The sequence below is a fragment of the Lolium perenne genome, chromosome 2, assembly GCF_019359855.2.
Source record: "Lolium perenne isolate Kyuss_39 chromosome 2, Kyuss_2.0, whole genome shotgun sequence".
NCBI lineage: Eukaryota > Viridiplantae > Streptophyta > Magnoliopsida > Poales > Poaceae > Lolium > Lolium perenne.
In genome coordinates, this window is record NC_067245.2 from 257220310 (window position 1) to 257242759 (window position 22450).

General features: G+C 42.6%; 3 protein-coding genes across 4 annotated transcripts; all 3 read left to right on the top strand.

Annotated features, from left to right (window-relative positions):
- Positions 1-6128: 6128 nt before the first annotated feature.
- On the top strand, positions 6129-9246 carry LOC127335718 (salutaridine reductase). The gene is made up of 5 exons (XM_051362444.2): positions 6129-6287; positions 6374-6626; positions 7050-7115; positions 7858-8052; positions 8628-9246. The coding sequence occupies exons 1-5, from the start codon at positions 6163-6165 to the stop codon at positions 9009-9011; spliced, it is 1023 nt and encodes a 340-aa protein (XP_051218404.1). The 5' UTR covers positions 6129-6162; the 3' UTR covers positions 9012-9246.
- LOC127335717 ((+)-neomenthol dehydrogenase) lies at positions 9221-11708 on the top strand. Of its 2 annotated transcripts, XR_007872970.2 has the most exons (6): positions 9221-9663; positions 9774-10017; positions 10141-10203; positions 10384-10578; positions 10672-11136; positions 11557-11708. XR_007872970.2 is itself a non-coding variant. In XM_051362441.1 (5 exons), exons 1-5 carry the CDS (start codon positions 9221-9223, stop codon positions 11050-11052), a joined length of 1326 nt encoding a protein of 441 aa, XP_051218401.1. In that variant the 3' UTR covers positions 11053-11353. The 2 variants fall into 2 exon arrangements, 1 of the variants encoding a protein (XP_051218401.1); XM_051362441.1 differs by lacking the exon at positions 11557-11708 and having other exon boundaries at positions 10672-11353.
- A 444-nt stretch (positions 11709-12152) lies between these two features.
- LOC139830060 (putative G-type lectin S-receptor-like serine/threonine-protein kinase At1g61610) lies at positions 12153-18172 on the top strand. The gene is made up of 7 exons (XM_071826643.1): positions 12153-15424; positions 15512-15624; positions 16564-16758; positions 16864-17071; positions 17154-17391; positions 17480-17630; positions 17742-18172. The coding sequence occupies exons 1-7, from the start codon at positions 14089-14091 to the stop codon at positions 18042-18044; spliced, it is 2544 nt and encodes an 847-aa protein (XP_071682744.1). The 5' UTR covers positions 12153-14088; the 3' UTR covers positions 18045-18172.
- Positions 18173-22450: the final 4278 nt, after the last annotated feature.

Consider the following 22450-nt stretch of genomic DNA (forward strand, 5'->3'; position numbering starts at 1 on the left):
CTCTAGTGAACTGTGGACCCCGGTCCTATTCCTTACATCTGAAATACAATCTACTGCAACTGTTCTACTGTTCTCTGCAAACAATCATCATCCACACTATACATCTAATCCTTTGTTACAGCAAGCCGGTGAGATTGACAACCTCACTGTTTCGTTGGGGCAAAGTACTTTGGTTGTGTTGTGCAGGTTCCACGTTGGCGCCGGAATCCCTGGTGTTGCGCCGCACTACATCTCGCCGCCATCAACCTTCAACGTGCTTCTTGGCTCCTACTGGTTCGATAAACCTTGGTTTCATACTGAGGGAAAACTTGCCGCTGTACGCATCACACCTTCCTCTTGGGGTTCCCAACGGACGCGTGTTGTACGCGTATCAAGCTCTTTTTCTGGCGCCGTTGCCGGGGAGATCAAGACACGCTGCAAGGGGAGTCTCCACATCGCAATCTCTTTACTTTGTTTTGTCTTGCTTATTTTATTTACTACTTTGTTTGCTGCACTAAAACAAAACACAAAAAAATTAGTTGCTAGCTTTACTTTATTTACTGTCTTGCACTCTATATCAAAAACACAAAAAAATTAGTTACTAGCATTTACTTTGTCTAGTTTGCTTTATTTACTATTGCTAAAATGAGTAATCCTGAAGTTGAAGTTCGTTCGTTTAAGCAACAAGGGGGAGAATGTTTAAGAGATGCTTGGTATAGAATTAGTGATGCCCATAATAGGTGCACTAAGAAACACTCCACCACTATCTTACTTAGGAATTTTTATGTTGGTATCTCTAGCTGGAATAGGTATGTTCTTGATTGTCTCGCGGGAGGTAACTTCCTAAGTACTCCTGCCTTAGAAGCTAGTTGCATTATTGAGAGTTTATTTGGAATACCACCTGTTAATGAAGTTAAAATTGAAACCTCTCTTGAAGATGTCATGAGAAAGTTGGAAACCATAGAACAAAACCTTCCAAGTATTGATACTACTTTGGGAGCATTACTTGATAGCATTGATAAACTTGATAAATCTCTAGGTGGAATTAATGAGAAAATTGCCATCTTAGAATCTTGTGCTATTCATGATAATCAAACCCAAAGGATTAGCGAACTTGAAGAAGCTATGGGAACATTGGGTTCAACATTTTCATCTATAAAATTTAGAGAGAAAGCTTATGTGGGTAAGGAGCAAAAGTTCATGTATGTCTCTAAGGGGCCTAAAACAAAAAGCTATTATAGGCCTAAAATTGATAAAGCTCTTAAAACCACTATAGATAAGGGAGCATCTAAGATACCCAATGGGACAAATTGTGAAAATTATGATGTTGACACTTCGTCTCTTGATAATACTTGATACACACTTTCTGCGCCTAGCTGAAAGGCGTTAAAGAAAAGCGCTTATGGGACACAACCCATGTTTTTACTACAGTACCTTTATTTTATTTTGTGTCTTGGAAGTTGTTTACTACTGTAGCAACCTCTCCTTATCTTAGTTTTGTGCATTGTTGTGCCAAGTAAAGTCGTTGATAGTAAGGTTCATACTAGATTTGGATTACTGCGCAGAAACAGATTTCTTTGCTGTCACGAATCTGGGCCAAATTCTCTGTAGGTAACTCAGAAAATTATGCCAATTTACGTGAGTGATCCTCAGATATGTACGCAACTTTCATTAAATTTGGGAATTTTCATTTGAGCAAGTCTGGTGCCTCAATAAAATTCGTCTTTACGAACTGTTCTGTTTTGACAGATTCTGCCTTTTATTTCGCATTGCCTGTTTTGATATGTTCGATGGATATTTCGATTCCATTAACTTTCAGTAGCTTTGTGCAATGTCCAGAAGTGTTAAGAATGATTATGTCACCTCTGAACATGTATATTTTGATTGTGCACTAAATCTCTAATGAGTTGTTTTGAGTTTGGTGTGGAGGAAGTTTTCAAGGATCAAGAGAGGGAGATGATACAACATGATCAAGGAGAGTGAAAGCTCTAAGCTTGGGGATGCCCCGGTGGTTCACCCCTGCATATATCAAGAAGACTCAAGCGTCTAAGCTTGGGGATGCCCAAGGCATCCCCTTCTTCATCGACAACATTATCAGGTTCCTCCCCTGAAACTATATTTTTATTCCATCACATCTTATGTGCTTTGCTTGGAGCGTCGGTTTGTTTTTGTTTTTGTTTTGTTTGAATAAAATGGATCCTAGCATTCATTGTGTGGGAGAGAGACACGCTCCGCTGTTGCATATGGACAAATATGTCCTTAGGCTTTACTCATAGTATTCATGGCGAAGTTTCTTCTTCGTTAAATTGTTATATGGTTGGAATTGGAAAATGATACATGTAGTAATTTGCTATAATGTCTTGGATAATGTGATACTTGGCAATTGTTGTGCTCATGTTTAAGCTCTTGCATCATATACTTTGCACCTATTAATGAAAAAATACATAGAGCATGCTAAAATTTGGTTTGCATAATTGGTCTCTCTAAGGTCTAGATAATTTCTAGTATTGAGTTTGAACAACAAGGAAGACGGTGTAGAGTCTTATAATGTTTACAATATGTCTTTTATGTGAGTTTTGCTGCACCGCTTCATCCTTGTGTTTGTTTCAAATAGCCTTGCTAGCCTAAACCTTGTATCGAGAGGGAATACTTCTCATGCATCCAAATCCTTGAGCCAACCACTATGCCATTTGTGTCCACCATACCTACCTACTACATGGTATTTCTCCGCCATTCCAAAGTAAATTGCTTGAGTGCTACCTTTAAAATTTCTATCCTCTACCTCTACAATACATAGCTCATGGGACAAATAGCCTAAAAATTATTGTGGTATTGAATATGTACTTATGCACTTTATCTCTTATTAAGTTGCTTGTTGTGCGATAACCATGTTCCTGGGGACGCCATCAACTACTCTTTGTTGAATATCATGTGAGTTGCTATGCATGTTCGTCTTGTCTGAAGTAAGGGAGATTTACCACCAAAATGGTTAGAGCATTGCATAATGTTAGAGAAGAACATTGGACCGCTAACTAAAGCCATGATCCATGGTGGAAGTTTCAGTTTTGGACAAATCCTCAATCTCATATGAGAAAATTAATTGTTGCTACATGCTTATGCATATAAGAGGAGTCCATTATCTGTTGTCTATGTTGTCCCGGTATGGATGTCTAAGTTGAGAATAATCAATAGCGAGAAATCCGATGCGAGCTTTCTCCTTAGACCTTTGTACAGGCGGCATAGAGGTACCCCTTTGTGATACTTGGTTAAAACATGTGCATTGCGATGATAATCCAGGTAATCCGAGCTAATTAGGACAAGGTGCGGGCACTATTAGTATACTATGCATGAGGCTTGCAACTTGTAAGATATAATTTACATAACACATATGCTTTATTACTACCGTTGACAAAATTGTTTCTTGTTTTCAAAATCAAAGCTCTAGCACAAATATAGCAATCGATGCTTTCCTCTTTGAAGGACCATTCTTTTACTTTTATTGTTGAGTCAGTTCACCTATCTCTCTCCACCTCAAGAAGCAAACACTTGTGTGAACTGTGCATTGATTCCTACATACTTGCATATTGCACTTGTTATATTACTTTACATTGACAATATCCATGAGATATACATGTTACAAGTTGAAAGCAACCGGTGAAACTTCATCTTCCTTTGTGTTGCTTCAATACCTCTACTATGAATTATTGCTTTATGAGTTAACTCTTATGCAAGACTTATTGATGCTTGTCTTGAAGTACTATTCATGAAAAGTCTTTGCTTTATGATTCAGTTGTTTACTCATGTCATTTACATTGTTTTGATCGCTGCATTCATTACATATGCTTACAATAGTATGATCAAGGTTATGATGGCATGTCACTCCAGAAATTATCTTTGTTATCGTTTACCTGCTCGGGACGAGCAGAAACTAAGCTTGGGGATGCTGATACGTCTCCGACGTATCGATAATTTCTTATGTTCCATGCCACATTATTGATGATATCTACATGTTTTATGCATACTTTATGCCATATTTATGCATTTTCTGGAACTAACCTATTGACGAGATGCCGAAGAGCCAGTTGCTGTTTTCTGCTGTTTTTTTTTTGTTTCAGAAATCCTAGTAAGGAAATATTCTCGGAATTGGACGAAATCAACGCCCAGGGGCCTATTTTCACACGAAGCTTCCAGAAGACCGGAGAGCTAACGAAGTGGGCCACGAGGCGGCCAGATGATAGGGCGACGCGGCCCAAGCCCTGGCCGCGCCACCCTATGGTGTGGGCCCCTCGTGACGCCCCTTGACCTGCCCTTCCACCTACAAATAGCCTTCGTCGCGAAACCCCCAGTACCGAGAGCCACGATACGAAAAACCTTCCAGAGACGCCGCCGCCAATCCCATCTCGGGGGATTCAGGAGATCGCCTTCGGCACCCTGCCGGAGAGGGGAATCATCTCCCGGAGGACTCTACACCGCCATGGTCGCCTCCGGAGTGATGAGTGAGTAGTCTACCCCTGGACTATGGGTCCATAGCAGTAGCTAGATGGTTGTCTTCTCCGCATTATGCTTCATTGTCGGATCTTGTGAGCTGCCGAACATGATCAAGATCATCTATCTGTAATGCTATATGTTGTGTTTGTTGGGATCCGATGAATAGAGAATACTATGTTATGTTGATTATCAATTTATGTCTATGTGTTGTTTATGATCTTGCATGCTCTCCGTTATTAGTAGAGGCTCTGGCCAAGTTTTTGCTAGTAACTCCAAGAGGGGGTATTTATGCTCGATAGTGGGTTCATGTCTCCGTGAACTGGGAGTGACAGAAACCTCTAAGGTTATGGATGTGCTGTTGCCACTAGGGATAAAACATTGATGCTATGTCCGAGGATGTAGTTATTGATTACATTACGCACCATACTTAATGCAATTGTCTGTTGTTTTCAACTTAATACTGGAAGGGGTTCGGATGATAACCTGAAGGTGGACTTTTTAGTCATAGATGCATGCTGGATAGCGGTCTATGTATTTTGTCGTAATGCCCAATTAAATCTCACAATACTCATCATATCATGTATGTGCATGGTCATGCCCTCTCTATTTGTCAATTGCCCAACTGTAATTTGTTCACCCAACATGCTATTTATCTTATGGGAGAGACACCTCTAGTGAACTGTGGACCCCGGTCCTATTCCTTACATCTGAAATACAATCTCAGAATCGTTTGTTCTCTTGTTCTCTGCAAACAATCATCATCCACACTATACATCTAATCCTTTGTTACAACAAGCCGGTGAGATTGACAACCTCACTGTTTCGTTGGGGCAAAGTACTTTGGTTGTGTTGTGCAGGTTCCACGTTGGCGCCGGAATCCCTGGTGTTGCGCCGCACTACATCTCGCCGCCATCAACCTTCAACGTGCTTCTTGGCTCCTAGTGGTTTGATAAACCTTGGTTTCATACTGAGGGAAAACTTGCCGCTGTACGCATCACACCTTCCTCTTGGGGTTCCCAACGGACGCGTGCTGTACGTGTATCACTCCGCTGCCAGAACCCGCTCCTTGGCGGCAGCAACCTCCTTCTTCCGTTGTCACAGCGCCCTGCGCTGGTCGCCCCGCTTCTTGGTCTCCATCGCCCTCTGCTCCGCGGTGAGCTCGGGCTTCGCCTTCTTCGTGGGAAGCCCGGGCTCCACGACCACCGGAGCGTCCAGGACTGGAGCCGCCTCCACGGGAGGAGCGACAACGGACGCGAGCTGGGCCTCGTCTCCGATGGTGGCGGTGGCGGCGGCAGTTGCTTCGTCGGCCATCTCTAGGTTTTGGGAGTGGAGTGGAGTGGGTGTGTTTTGGGAGACATACATCGAGCGACCAGCCATCGGCCATCTCTAGGTTTTGGGAGGGGAGGACGCGAGCGACCAGCCATCGGCATCCGCGTCCACGCAAACTCGTCCCAGATTTAGGCCAGGTTTGGGTCGTCCCGGACGCCGCGGCCATCCGTTTTTGGGATGGGTCTGCGCGCTGGCCGCGTTTTTGTCCGGTTCCGGACGCGCATGCGCGGGATGGGTCGCCGCGTTGGAAATGCCCTTAGTAGCTGGATCAGGCCGTTTGGCCCAAATGTCATGGATCACGGGCCATGCCTTACTTACCAGGCCCATCACAAAAGCTTTTTCGTCAGAACAAAGGGAAAGTGGACGATGAATCATCTTCTCCAACTCCAAGCCTGCAGAGTCCAGAGCTCACACACCCATCCTCGACCAGCCGCGGCGAGCCGGACGGGAAATATGGAGCCGGCGGCCGCCTCAAATCCGTCGAGCAAGAGGTTCGATCGCTCCTTCTCTCCCCTTTCCGGCCGCCTTTCGCAGAAAATTTACTGGAACCTTTGTCGCGCCGATATGTGTAATTTAGGATCGCTGTGGTTACCGGAGGGAACAAAGGGGTCGGGCTGGAGACGTGCAAGCAGCTCGCGTCCAGGGGGCTCAGGGTCGTTCTGACGGCGAGGAACGATGCGAGGGGGCTGGAGGCGGTCGAGGGCGTCAGGCGCTCCGGCGGTGGCGGCCAATCCGATGTTGTCTTCCATCAGTTGGATGTCACAGACCCTGCCAGCGTCGGCCGGCTGGCCGATTTCCTCAAGAATCAATTCGGGAAGCTCGATATCCTGGTATATACATACCCCTCCTTTACGCTTTGAATCGAGGGCCTAGCAGTAGCAGATTTGGGCTCGGGCAAGCTGGCATTCATACTGTTCCACTGAGGTCGACAGAGAACCGTGCATTTTATTCAGACTCCTAGGCGTAAAGTTCAAATTAGTAGAATTATATATAAATATGAATAAATTATACTTGGTGCATTGTTGTATTGAAATGTAAAATTGTCATAGGAGCTCCTTTTGAATAACTTTTCCAGGCTTGTACTAGTTAAAGTTGTGATGATGTTTTTACAGCTCTTGTAAACGTGTTATGTTGTTAATACTCATAAACTATGCTGTTTCGATTATTGACTTCTCCCTGGGGTTAGTATAGAAGTGGTTTTTCTTTATTCTTTTAATTCATAACCACGATAAAGTGATTTATGTTATTTGTAGATAAACAATGCAGGCATTTCAGGCGTTGATCGAGATCCAGCTTTGGTTGCCAAAGTTAAAGAACAGGTAACCAATGTGAAACATTTCTGTTCACGAATTTGCAGTTTGTCAGTAGTTAATATATAACTTTGTTTCAGATTTAGGCAAACTCATCAAAATAATAGTAATATTTTCATCTTTCTTTAGCTGTTTGTTGTTATCAATGAACCGTAGCATGGACATATAAGATCATCATTTTTTGTAACAACTGGATCGTAGTTTAGCATGAGAAAACACATCATGCTGATGCTATGATAGTAGATGAACCTAGAAGTTTCAAATTTGGATTGTAGAAATCATTCATCAACCGCAATATTGATATAAACATCATTACTTCTTGTATCTACTGGAGCATAGTTTAGCATTACAAAACACATCGTACTCATGTTGTAATACAGACTGAACATATAAGTTTGGATTGTAGAAATTGTTGATCAAAGTTGACAATCCTGAAATTGTGCTTTGCAGCTACCATGTTTCTATAGTCAATTATGCGTTAAATCTTAGAATTTTTTTCCTGTCCATATCACATAAGGAAGCAACGAATATGTTTCTGAAAAAACTAGGTAAATAATTAGGGGCTGTACAAGTGGATCGTGCAACCTCACTTACTTCTAGTTTAATTAGTCGTTTACTTTGTATTCACTAATTGAAATTTTTGTCAAGCGAATGAACTAGGATGGGGTTGGCTATCTCTGATAAGTTGTGTAACATTTTTTTTTTTTGCGATAAAAGTTGTGTAACATTTAACCTGTCCATGCATGGATAGGTTGAAAGCATGGATGTTGATCAGAGAGTTCAATGGATGAAAGAAAATTCAAAAGAGACATACGAGGAAGCAAAGGAATGTATGCGAACAAACTACTATGGGGCAAAGCTTGTCACAGAGGCACTACTTCCTCTTCTTCAGTTATCCTCCTGTGGAAGAATTGTCAATGTCTCATCAGGCTTTGCACTGCTAAGAGTAAGTATTGCTGACCACTCAGCAACTCGACATGATATATCAGTTTCACGAATTACATTTAACATTACTGATGCCAAAATATTTCTGCTACAGCGCTTTTTATCTTTTCATTTTGTTGAGTTTCTTGGAAGTATCTGTGTATCGTTGGAATATGCTTTTCCAGTGATATTATTATGTTTCTACTAAAGAGCTTTTCTGGATAAGGGATTTCTTCCTTTTCAGAGAAATAAGGCATCTCTGTTTGCGTACATGATATTTTTTCCAGTTTAACTTGTTTACTCAGAGGCAGTAAGGGTGTGATTGCATTGCATGTACTATAGGAGAGCATCTTATCACATTTTGTAGTGATATGGTCTTCCTACATCGACTTAGTGTTAATTCAAAATAATTATGACATGAGTTCAAATATTCTGTGATTGTGTGATACTTGAATGTTCCTATTGTTCCAACCCGCATCGTTGATCCTCGTCACACGTTATTTTTCTCCCGTCAGAAAGCATTGCGGCTCAAATTACAGAAAACTAGGGGAATGCACTGGTTCTTTTTTGTTTAATATGTGTTGCTTTCTTGAGCAGAACTTCAACAGCGAAGAACTGAAGAAGGAATTTGATGACATTGACAACCTTACTGAAAAGAGACTGAATGAGCTGTTAGATTTGTTCCTAGAAGATTTCAAGGCCAACTTAATAGAGGCACATGGGTGGCCAACGGGTGGTTCATCGGCCTACAAAGTTGCCAAAGCTGCCCTCAATGCGTACACAAGGATCCTTGCCAAGAAGTACCCTACGATGCGTATCAACTGTCTGACACCCGGTTATGTCAAGACTGACATGTCAATGCACATGGGAATATTGACACCTGAGGAGGGTGCTAGCAACCCTGTGAAGGTTGCTCTCTTGCCTGACGATGGTCCTACTGGTGCTTATTTTGACAGGAACGGCGAGGCGTCTTATGTGTGATCTTGCCATACAAATAAAGTTTCTGCCGGTCTTACTTTCAGAATATGAGACAAAATGAGTTATCCTGTAATAGCTGTCAATAAAATGATGCAGTTTGATGTGTGCCCTCAATTAATCGTCATGCTGATGCCGAAGATGAACTGGTAGAACTTCTGAGCTCCTCTGCTTTCTGCATGGAATCTTTTGAAATTATTGCAATGGAGTAGGATATGCTCCGGCATGGTGTCACTGGTTATATTGAGATGATATTTATACCATGTTCGCAGGACAGAGCACCCACGCTCTGCTCTGTACCGCTGCCATTTCGATCTGCAACGCCTTCATCAAATTGGCATTTGAATTGTTCGATCCCTTCGTCAAATTGGCATTTGAATTGTTCGATCAGTTGTCTATCTGGGTATGGGCACAGTCCAACGAGGCGGCAACACGCACAGGCACGTGTGGGTGCTGTCATGATATTGATATCTGTGCCGGACGAGGACAACCAGCACCACAAAGACGACCAAGATATGACCGAGTTGGTTATAAATCTCTTGCTCTCTTCCTCCCCGTATCTGATTGTGACCAACCCATCGATCTCTGTGATCCTGTTGTTGGAGCTCGAGGTTTTTCACATCATGGAGGGAGCCATCTCCAGCCCGTCAAACACGAGGTTTGCCCACGAATGCTTTGCTCTTCCTCTTGACGCTGCCTTTGCTAGAATGAACCTTGAATGTATGTATGTACTGCCATGATCGATCGTTGCCATTGCTACTTTGCTAGGGTTGCCGTCGTCACCGGTGGGAATAAGGGGATCGGTTTCGAGGTGTGCCGGCAACTGGCAAATGGCGGCGTGATGGTCGTTCTGACGGCCCGAGATGAAACGAGGGGCAGGGAGGCTGTCGAGAAGCTCAAAGGGCTAGGGGTCACCGGCATCTTCTTCCATGAGCTAGAGATCATCGACGCTTCGAGTATTTCTACACTGGCTGACTTTCTGAAGAGCAGTTTTGGCAAGCTAGACATTCTGGCAAGTCTTTCGTTTCATTTTGTGCTCCAGCTGCTAGCTGCATAGATGTTTTTTTTTTTGTTGAGATGTGCATCGAAGGTTTTAGGCACTGCTGATAGGTAGTTGTACTATGTTAACCTGCAGGTGAATAATGCCGCAGTTGGTGGGGTTGAGTACGATCAAGGGCTCGATACCAACGAGGAAAAGGTGAGGCCACGTTGGACCTGAAATAAACACAAACAAAGGTCATTGATAAACTGAAAGTTACATCAAAGTCAAAGCTGATCGAATGTTACGAATCATTGTAAGAACCTGGGGGGCTTAATTTGTTCTCAGATTGCTTGGTCAAATAAACTGAACAAGTTTACTTGTCGGTGCATACAACAGTTTGGTGGCCTGGATTTCCACCAGAGAGTTGAATGGATGATGAAGAACGCCCAGGAGCCCATAGGTGCTGCAAAGAAGAGCGTGCAGACGAACTACTATGGCACGAAGCATGTAACCGAAGCCCTGCTGCCTCTGCTGCAATCTTCCTCTGACGGTAGAATAGTGAACGTCTCCTCTGATTATGGGCTGCTAAAGGTAAACGTTTGAGTCCTTTTTTCTTTTTCTTTTTAGAAATGGAAAAAAAGGCAATACTACCATACATAAGGGATTTCAAATCGAGCAATGCAGCATATCAGTAGCGAGGAGGTGAGGCAGGAGCTGAACGACATCGATAGTCTGACCGTGGAGAGGCTGGACGAAATGCTGAATAAGTTCCTCAAGGACTTCGAGGCTGGCGTTTTGGGGCCGCAAGGGTGGCCTACGAAGTTCTCGGCCTACAAAGTGGCCAAGGCCGCCATGAACGCGTACTCCAGGATCTTGGCGAGGAGGCACCCGGCAGTGCGCGTCAACTGCGTGCACCCAGGCTTCGTCAAGACGGACATGAGCATGAGGTCGGGGGTGCTGACGCCAGAGGAGGGCGCTCGCAACGTGGTGAAGGTGGCACTGCTGCCGGACGACGGGCCGACCGGCGCATACTTCTCCAAGGGCGAGGAGGCGTCGTTCCTGTGAGCTAGCTGCCGTGTGTGGACCGTCCGTATGGCTGACGATCCAGCTTGATCGTCTGCCACTCACTCACTGTCGCTGCGGTGGATGGTTTGTATCTGAGACTGTTGCTTGCTAGTTTGAGATCCCACAGTTATGTTGCATTGTTGTGGTACTTGTTAGGGTGTGATCTATTCTTTCCGTTCCAAAATGATTGAAAGTCACAATATCTTCACTGTTCTCGGCTTTAGTGTACAGTATGGAGATGGAGTTAGAAGTTTCATTCAGTTTCGTAATACTAATTCAGGGAATGGATACATGCTTGTTCTGAACATCGTCTGCTAATTTGCTTGTGGTTCAATCTACTGTGCCTTAATGCAGTTCGTTTTAGTCTGTCAATGATCTTTCTTTCTTTTTCTGTGCCTACTGGATGAACTGTGCCTTAATCCAGTGTATTGTGAACTGTGGTGCTTTCATAAAAAACAGGTCCATTGTGGATCTCCCTCTAAAAAAAATTGTGTCTTAATGCAGAAATCAAGAATATTTGAAGAAAATGTTCAGCAAGAGGGAGCTGATGGGAATCATGCAAGGTGAGTTATCATTGCTCTAGAGTCCAGACTAGTTATCTCTGAAGATTATTTTGAAGCTTTAGATAATTTCCACTGTCCAAACTATTCATTTTTGTAATAACAATTACTTTCTCTGGTATGATGTTTGCTTGTGAATTTCTATCTATCTTCCTGAAGCCCCAAAGTTTATATTCATTTTGTTCTAGTTAAGAATATTTAAGGTCTAAGAATGTAGTTCCATATGAGGGAATTGTTTCCTTAGCTGCAGCTATATTGTGGATGTGATCAATGTCTATTAGTCACATAGTCTACAGAAATTCAGTTTGGCTCCCGAGTGCATATGCTCCCTCTACCCAAAAACATCACTCCCTATAGGTTTTGAGTTTTGTAGCTTATATTACCCTCACCCACGAAAATGCAACCGGCGATTTCAACGATCTCATGATTGTTTTTATCATAGCCAGTGACCAATGAGCTTCTTTTATGGGGAATCAAATTCTTAAATTTTATGAACCAATGATCAAAATTCTTGAATCAAATCGTATATAATAGTTCATAAATTGTTGAGCATTACATTTGCTGATAGTTGAAGTTTCTAACTCTGCTTACATTTGCTGATACTTGTTAGACATACTTGTATTATACAGATACGGTATGGAGTAGTAATCCCCTGTATACGTACTCCCGTGTATCATGCCATGATGGGGGCTTTTCCCATCTATATAATACGTACCACGAGCCCCTAATAGGGCATCGGTCCCTTCCACTAACATGGTATCAAGAGCCATCTTCTCTCCTTCTAGCCGCCAGGGATTACAAAACCCTAAAAGCCTCAATCGATCTCTCCAACCGATACAACACTAGAAGACCCCAACCCTTCCCTCCCAACAATCCATGGCGACATATTTGTCAACGACACCCCTAGCGGCCACCCTTGGTGCTCCACCGGTGGCAAAACTGACAAGTGATAACTTTCTCTATTGGAAGGCGCAGGTTCTGCCTGCCTTCCATGGCGATCGTGTCATGGTACTTCTCGAATATTACGACCTTGCACCACCTGGAGAACTAGAGGTAGAAGATGACAACAAGAAAAAGATCGGTGTGCCGAATCCAGCCTATTACACTTGAATCTCTAGAGATCAGCTGGTCATGGGATATCTTGCCAATTCCCCGACCGAAGATGTGCTTGCCTAGGTGTTATGGCTCGAGCATTTCACCGATGTGTGGGGTGCTCTCACCGACGTCTAGTCCACACAGTCGAAGGCCTGGGTCACCACCCCGTGTGGTGCACTTGCAAACAGAAAGAAGGAAGACATGACTGCAGAAAAATTCATCGCAAATTTGAAGGGCTTTACCTTTGAAGTTGCTGACGCGGGAAAGAAGGTCGATGATGATGAACTGAAGGATTATATCATAAATGGTCTAGACGGTGACTACAACTCCCTCGTCCCCTCCATCAACGCCGTGCCCAACACTTCACTATTTGTAATTTTCGGCACGTTTCAGCAATGCCTCAAAATGTAATTAAAAGCATTTCAGAAAAGTGCCCAAAAATGAAAATAGAGCCACTTATGATAACTGGCTCAAACTGAAATAGAGGGCATTTTAGAAAAAAGTGCCTCAAAATTAAAATAGAGTCAGTTTAAAAAGAGCCTCTAAGCAAAAGTGTCAGCAATTTTGAAAAAAGTGCCAACTATTACTATTCCTGACACCATGAAATGCAACATTTTTCTTTGCTTCCAAATCTATTTGCCAGCAGTTCCTGCAGAAGTAGTGGCAGTTTTCAGTGTTCAGTTATTCATTTTCCAGGCATGAAAATGGATACTGTACTCAGCTAAGATAGATGCATGCTTGGTCAGTTAACATGGTAAGCTGTTACAAGACGAGATAGATAAATTGGAAACAAAACATAATGACATGGAGAAACTAGGATGGATACACATTGTTTTTTGAGCAATGCTACAGTTACGGGCTGATTCCTACGCACAGAATCCTACGGACTGATGTGTCAATCACGAATTGGATTGGGAAATTTCGTCAGAGCAACTGCCGCATGCAAATTCCAATCACACGCCTCCACCTTTGCCCGTAAGAAAGTTTCCGTAAACCCAGCCCGTAAGTGTAGGATTATTGTTGTTTTTTGCTGGTACATTCGTGTTCTAGTTCAGACTAGTTTAATGCTGAACTCCCTAGTCACGTACATAGCTTAATGTTTCAGTCACTAGTCTGACTAGTCGCAGTGATGGTAGCATTGCAGCTCCACTCTTCCGTGGACAGCTGTAATGCCATTCTCAGCGAATACAAAGGCAATATACCAGAATTCGAAGACTTTACATTGTTCAATCAGCTGTGGCCGCGATGGAACATTTATGGTGGCTGCTAGTGCGTGGAACGAGTCATCTTCATGGTCAAAGCAGGTTTCTTGACTGTAGACCAGAGCTCGATCGACTTATAGCCTAGCTAGTTAGTGAAGAGAGTTTGAGCTGATCGATCCATGAATATGCCCTTTCCTGCCCGCTGCACCGCAGTGCTAAGCCTTCTGATCATCCTGCCGATGATCGTGTCCGACGACCGGCTTGTCCCTGGCAAGCCGCTCTTACCTGGCGCCACCATCGTCTCCGACGGCGGTGTCTTCGCTTTGGGTTTCTTCAACCCTTCCAACTCCACACCGGATAGGTTGTACCTGGGCATATGGTACAAGGACATCCCGGAACATACCGTGGTGTGGGTCGCAAATCGAGAATCCCCAGCCAGCAGCAGCGCTGCACCGATGCTCTCCTTGACCAACACCTCCGATCTTGTTGTGTCAGATGGCAATGACGGTGGTCGTGTACTTTGGACGACAGCCAACATGAAATCTACCTCGGGCTCGTCTTCCTCGACGGCGGTACTTCTGAAGACAGGCAATCTCGTCATCCGGTCATTGAGTGGCACCACGCTGTGGCAGAGCTTCGACCACCACACCGACACGTTCCTCCCTGGTATGAAGCTCCGTCTCAAGTACAACATGCCCGGCAGTAACGACGAGCGCCTCGTATCCTGGAAGGGCCCTGGCGACCCTTCGCCGGGGCGCTTCTCCTACGGCGTCGACTCGGTCACGGCTCTCCAGCTATTACTTTGGGACGGGGAGCAGCTGGTGGCCCGCAGCGCCCCATGGACGGGGTACCCGGTAAGGAGCGACTACCTCGCGGTGAACACCAGCACGGAGCTCATCCTCTACCAAACTATCATTGACAACAAGGAGGAGATGTACCTCACCTACAACGTCTCGGATGGAGCGCCACGCACCAGGTACATTCTGACCTACTATGGCGAGATCCAGGTCCAGGTCTGGAGTGACAAGTCATCGGCATGGACAGTGGCAGCGAAGTGGCCGTCTCTCAGATGCAACCTCTATAGTTACTGCGGTCCATACGGTTACTGTGACGAGACGGTGCCAATCCCGACGTGCAAGTGCTTGGACGGCTTCGAGCCAACTAGCATAGAAGGATGGACGGCCGGTAGTTTCTCAGCAGGGTGCCGACGGAAGGAGCTGCTTCGAGGGTGTGGCGACGGTTTCGTGGCCTTGCCGGGGATGAAGACCCCAGACCGGTTCGTGCTCGTCGGCACAGACATAAGTACACTCGAGGACTGCACGGCGGAGTGCAGCCGCAGCTGCTCCTGCGTGGCATATGCGTACACCAACCTCAGCAGCAGCAGGACCGGAGGAGAAGTGACGAGATGCTTGGTGTGGACCGGGGAGTTGCTTGACACCGGAAAGTTTGCCGCGGGGCCTGAGTATGCCAGTGACAGGCTCTACCTCCGACTTGCAGGCCTGGATGCAGCACAAGGTACCAAATCTCTCCCTCTCTACCAGTTCCTCGCTGAACTTCTTCAACAGTTTGCTCTCATTTTTATGCTATATATGCATTGCACAGGTAAAAGGGCAAATAGCAGTGCAGTGAGGATTGCGCTACCAGTTATAGGAAGCGTTGTTCTGGTACTCATATGCATTTCCCTCACGTGGATAAAATTCAGAGGTACATTCGGTGTCCATTCACGCAGTTTGATTAGCTGAGCTTAATTACAATTCGAGCGCTGCTATGCAGTATACTTGGGCTAGAAAAACTAGAGGAAATAACCCCTGAGGTACAAAAGTATTTCCGGGCAATTTACGAGCAAATAAGATGGGAGTATTAGAAATCAGCATGCTGGGAATGCAATGTAATGACAAGGAACAAACTACTAGTAAATAATATGGAAGTCCACATGCTAGAGAAATCATACCCAAACCCAATGTCGACGGGCTCTAGAAAAGAAGATCATATAGCTGCATCGGATTGTGTGTGTGCACACGTGTGTGGCAGGAAAGGGGATAGGGGGTTAGACTTTAGAGGGGAGGATAGGATGGATAATTTTTTTCTAGCATGTCAAGTTCACCTTATAGGTCAAGTCATCGACATTTTGTTAGGTATGTCCTATTTGAAAGGACTTGTTTTTGGGATAATTTCTCCTTGTTTTTCTAGTTCATGAGGGAAAGAGTAAACAGACATCAATTGTTCTAGTCGTTAAACATCAGTAGCATATACCACTATTAAAGAGCTTAGACTCTGTTCTTGTATCAAACCCGTGGTCCAAGGGACGTTCTCACCTAGAGAATTTCTGTGGGGGTGTAGGCCTCTGAAGAGGAGTGATTTTTTTTAATATTAGTCTAGACAATGGTCCTGGATTGAAATTCGCAAGGGAGTTTGAATGCAAACCACATAGATAAATTTCAGCCTTAGTGATCTAATGGTGCTAGGTAGATAGAGGTTCCTCAGCAATAGGAGTACTCTTGGCATAACATACATGTTGATCTTCCGCAAGATTCCACGTTGGTGGGAAGGTTTTTCACCTTGACATGGGGATCTTATGAAGCCTTTTAATTTTTATGTATACCTTCTATATTGTGTCTATTACAGAAGAAATGATAATAACATTTTGGGAGCAGGAAAAAAACAAAAAATGGAGAAAACATAAAAATGCAACACTAGATAGGCTGAGTACCTCTTACGAACTTGGGGAAGGAAACACTCCCCATGATCATGAATTGCAATTTGCAAAATTTGAGGAAATTGCCCAAGCAACAGACAATTTCTCTGAAACATGTAAGATTGGACAGGGAGGCTTTGGCAAAGTTTATAAGGTACATTACTCGTTCATTAATTTACCATTATCCATTCCGAATTTATTATAATGGAGTAGTTCATGCGCTAAATTTGAACCACTGTTTTACCATTCATTTCTCTAGGTAATGTTAGGTGGTCAAGAAGTTGCTATCAAAAGACTCAGTAAGGATTCTCAACAAGGAATAAAGGAATTTAAGAATGAAGTGATATTAATTGCAAAATTGCAGCATCGAAACTTGGTTCGACTTCTTGGGTGTTGTTGGGAGGGAGATGAAAACTTGTTGATTTATGAGTATCTGCCAAACAATAGCTTAGATGCTACCCTTTTTGGTAAATATTGGTAACACAACACATTCCATCAAACAAGTAAAACATTTCTTTTTTTGTTGCTTACAACTCCTTATATCTACAGATGATTCAAGGAAACTGTTGTTGGATTGGGAAACACGGTTTAATATAATCAAAGGGGTTGCAAGGGGACTTCTTTACCTCCACCAAGATTCAAGACTGATTGTAATTCATAGGGATCTCAAAGCTGGAAATGTTTTGCTAGATTCAGAGATGAAACCCAAGATAGCAGATTTTGGTATGGCAAGGATCTTCGGTGATAACCAGCAAAATGCAAATACCCAACGCATAGTTGGAACGTAGTGAGTATCCTTTCAAAAAACTCACATTAACTTTTTTCATAAATTTAACTCCCACTTAACGACTCATACAATTGAAATGTTCATCTAGTGGCTACATGGCTCCTGAGTATGCAATGGAAGGTACCTTCTCTACTAAGTCAGACGTTTATAGCTTTGGCGTGTTACTACTGGAAGTGGTAACAGGTATAAGGAGAAGTTCCAATAGTCAAACCATGGGCTTCCCTAGCCTCACAGTCTACGTGAGTACACACGCAATTTTCTCAAGTTTCATTTCTAAAGTGATTTAAATACCAAATCATACTTTTATTTGGAAAATATAATGAATCCAATATGATGTTATATTGTTTCAGGCATGGAGTATGTGGAGCGAGCAGAAGACTAATGAATTACCAGACTCATCTATTATGTATATTTGTCCCCCACATGAAGTTTTGCTTTGCATCCATGTTGCACTCTTGTGTGTCCAGGAGAATCCAGATGATAGGCCGCCCATGGCATCTGTTTTGTTCATCCTAGAGAATGGAAGCACCACCCTCCCAGCCCCTAAGCGCCCTGCCTACTTTGTGAGATCAAGCGCTCAAATGGAGAAAATACAAAATGATATCAACACTTCTGCAAATAGTTTCACACTTACTAAGATAGAGGGGAGATGAACTAATATTTCATTATTTTTGGATGTATCTATAATATTCTTGTAAGGATAATATAGATGTATCAAACACTGACCAACAATATCTAACCTAACAAAATGGCGATGCATGAACATGCAAATTATAATTTCTATATTTGAACAACTATCCTGCATTAAGATTGACTTCCCTAAAGCGAAATTTTCTGTTTTGGATAGGCAGAGGAGGCCAAGTTTTTTTTTTTTTTTGTATCCTTTCCTTTTGTCTCCACTTTGTGTTGCACTACTACAAATGGGAAATCCTTTCACTACACCACATAGCATTTTGTTATGCACGAACCACTTGACTGGAGATCCTTGAAAAAGCTTACTCTCTCGAACTGGTCCTTCCAACTCATTGAAAACATACATAAATGGATATCAAACTTTCCATACTCTGAAATGATCGTGGGATGGATCCATTAAGATGACCACTAAGTTGGCTTGGTATTCCCGGTAAATGAATTATCACTTAAATCCAACATGCACTGTAAGTTGTGCAAGACCCCTATCATACTAGGGATGTTTCCTTTGAAATTATTTCTGCTCAAATTAAGTGAGCGAAGCTTTAAACAATTCCCAATTGATGCATGTACCAGACCACTTAGTTTATTTGATGACAAGTCCAACAACTCTAGGCTGAAAAGTGCTCCAATTTCGAGAAGATATTTTTCCAAATAGTTTATTGAAGCACATATCCATATAGAGAATATTTGGATGAACTCCCATATCAGAAATATCTCCTTCTATTTGATTCCTTTCTAGGCGTACTCTAACTATGCTTCTGCACTATACCAAATTTGATGGCAGCAGTCCATTCAAATTGTTGTCATATGCAGTTAATATTAATAACCGGCCTCCAATTCACAAATCAGGTGGCAAGGGATCAGAGAGATTGTTAGCATCGAGTTGCACATATTCGAGATCCATTAGGGTGCCAAGTTCTCGGGGAACATGCCCGGAATTGATTACAGTCGAGGTACAAGCCAATGAGCTTAGTCAAGTTTCCAATGGTATTGAGGATGGGGCCCAACAATTTGTTTTAGCTAAGATCTAGCTCTTCTTAATTCACTAAGTGACCTAGTTCTCGAGGAATATGCCCGGAAAGTTGGTTACCCCACAGATGGAAGATAGCGAACTTTGTGATATTCCAAAGCTATTGGGGATGTAACCAATGAGTTTGTTACCGGATACCTTTAAATATTCTAGATTGACAAGGTAGCCTAGTTCTCTAGGAAGATATCCGGAGAATTGATTCTCATATAGGTAGAAGATACTAAGTTTTGTAAGATTTCCAAACGTACATGGGATGGAACCAGTGAGATCATTTCTGTGAAGGTACAATTCTTTTAGGTTTACTAGGTTACCTAGTTTTTGAGGAATACATCCAGAAAGCCGATTAGGCCCCCTTTGTTCGGTCTCCTCGTCCTGGCCGCTCACTCGCCGACGTGCTACTAGATTCTGATTCTTGAACGCAAGCTGTTCTTTACAATGTAACACGATAATTTTGGACCTTCCAGTTAAGTACTAAGCTTTTAGGAGTTGAATTGAAAACAAAAGGCGCCCTAGTGTTTGTCGTATATACCCTTCACTTTGTTGTTCTTGCGTGAGATAGAAACCACCACAGAAAAGGTAATGAGCATTGGATTACCGGAAAAGACCTTTGAAACCATCTCTAGAAAACTTGAGTGCGGTCGTTCCAAATCGTGACCTCATGGAGACCATACTTTCAAGCTACATGCATGGCCTACTAAAAGGAGGGATATATTATTAGTTTATGCAACACAATTTACAAAGTGCTCTCAAAATGCTTGATCAATAGCTTAAGGTGGATGTTGCACCATTTACAAAGTTCGTTCAAAATGCTTGATCAATAGCTTAAGGTCAATGCTGCACCTATTTTTAAATTAAACAATTGCAAAAACTACCACAATTTATGACATTGTGACAAAAAAGCCACCAGTTTTTTTTGGCAAATTGCCATCGGTTTTGACTGACACGGTTGCAGAAAGCACTGTTTTCATAGTAAACGCAAGTTAACACAGTTTCTAACTAATGGGACCCGCAATGATTGATGAGTTGGCACAAAGTCTTGACACCGTTTGACCGAGCCACTAAACTAGAAGCAAGCTAGTAGGTCTGTCAGATTCCAGCCAACTCCGGCCACTTCTCGTGTTGCCGAGCCTCGCGTCGACACGACCACCTATTCCTCCACCGAATATGTGGCGCAAAACATCCTAATCGTCACATCTAGAAACCCCAACCACGCTTGATCATTGGTAAGACAGCCTCACCGGGTGGCTCCCTCCAGCTCCGTCTGGCCCTCCAACTCCTTCCTCATCTTCACGACCAGCAGTTCTCATCCACCTCAGCTCCAGAACGACCTCCATGGACACCCGCATGCTACATAATTCCCCTCGCTCTCCTTTCCTTAATATTCACCGCCGAGTCATCGAAACCGTCAACTAATTCAGAGGGGCTCAGCTGGTTCAGTCGCCGTATGCTACTGGCGCTTCCAAAAGTGAAGGGGAAACAAAAGATCTTATTTTGTGAAAATTTATTTTTAAGCCTGAGAGCATAGAATTAAATCTATCAAAATTCGATTATCAACATATTGACCATATTTAAAGATGGTGTGATACAATTGGTCATGTTTTTTCGTTGTGCAATATCTACAACTTATACAAGCATACGTGTATGAACATAGTTATCAAGGTTATATACTCCAACTTTGCCAAAATGTAGTGTATATTTGTTTTATCAAAAGTCAAACGATTTAAAGATTGAAGATGTATGTATTAAAATATAACATCATCTACATCGTCAGAGATTTGGTGCACATGAGCACCAGTGATCTCACTTCGAAAAATAAATTAAAAAACATATTTCTAAGCTTCCTAAAAATCTGAAAATAAATCATGATGTAGTCGATATTGTATCCCACAGTCGTGTAAATTTTCAACTGAAAATAATGTGTATTTTAGGCTGCACAAAAATAACAAATGCATAGATCTGAGTATAGTGATTCAAATCTACAAAAAGAAAACAGATTTTGTCATTTTTGTATAGGTCAAAAAACAAAACATTTGAAATTGAGATTTTATAGGTTAGTGGGGTACATCATTAGTTACTTTTAGAATTTTGTTACATAAATTTTTTAAACATATAAATATAATTTTCGAATTTTTTAATCTGTCAAGAGCACTGGTGCCCAGGATCCAATATGACTTTTCGCATCGTCAAAACATATAATATGGAAGTATATTTAGTGAAGATTCTATTAATTTTTTTAAAATTATTCGGTCAAACTTTGTGATTGGCTTAAAAAACTCCCGATGCACTCTTTTTGATAGAAATGGACTTGACGTAGTAGTACAATTTGCCGTGTAAAAATCTTAACTGACATGATATCAATATGAATGGTATGAATCACCACAAATGTGAGGATCACTCTGAAGGAGATATGCCCTAGAGGCAATAATAAAAGTGGTTATTATTTATATCTTTATGTTTATGATAATGTTTACATACCATGCTATAATTGTATTAACCGAAACATTAGTACATGTGTGATATGTAGACAACAAAGAAGTCCCTAGTATGCCTCTTAAACTAGCTTGTTGATTAATGGATGATTAGTTTCATAATCATGAACATTGGATGTTATTAATAACAAGGTTATATCATTATATGAATGATGTAATGGACACACCCAATTAAGCGTAGCATAAGATCTCGTCATTAAGTTATTTGCTATAAGCTTTCGATACATAGTTACCTAGTCCTTATGACCATGAGATCATGTAAATCACTTATACCGGAAAGGTACTTTGATTACATCAAACGCCACTGCGTAAATGGGTGGTTATAAAGGTGGGATTAAGTATCCGGAAAGTATGAGTTGAGGCATATGGATCAACAGTGGGATTTGTCCATCCCGATGACGGATAGATATACTCTGGGCCCTCTCGGTGGAATGTCGTCTAATGTCTTGCAAGCATATGAATGAGTTCATAAGAGACCACATACCACGGTACGAGTAAAGAGTACTTGTCAGGAGACGAGGTTGAACAAGGTATAGAGTGATACCGATGATCAAACCTCGGACAAGTAAAATATCGCGTGACAAAGGGAATTGGTATCGTATGTGAATGGTTCATTCGATCACTAAAGTCATCGTTGAATATGTGGGAGCCATTATGGATCTCCAGATCCCGCTATTGGTTATTGGTCGGAGTGAGTACTCAACCATGTCCGCATAGTTCACGAACCGTAGGGTGACACACTTAAAGTTGGATGTTGAAATGGTAGAACTTGAATATGGAATGGAGTTCGAATATTTGTTCGGAGTCCCGGATGAGATCCCGGACATCACGAGGAGTTCCGGAATGG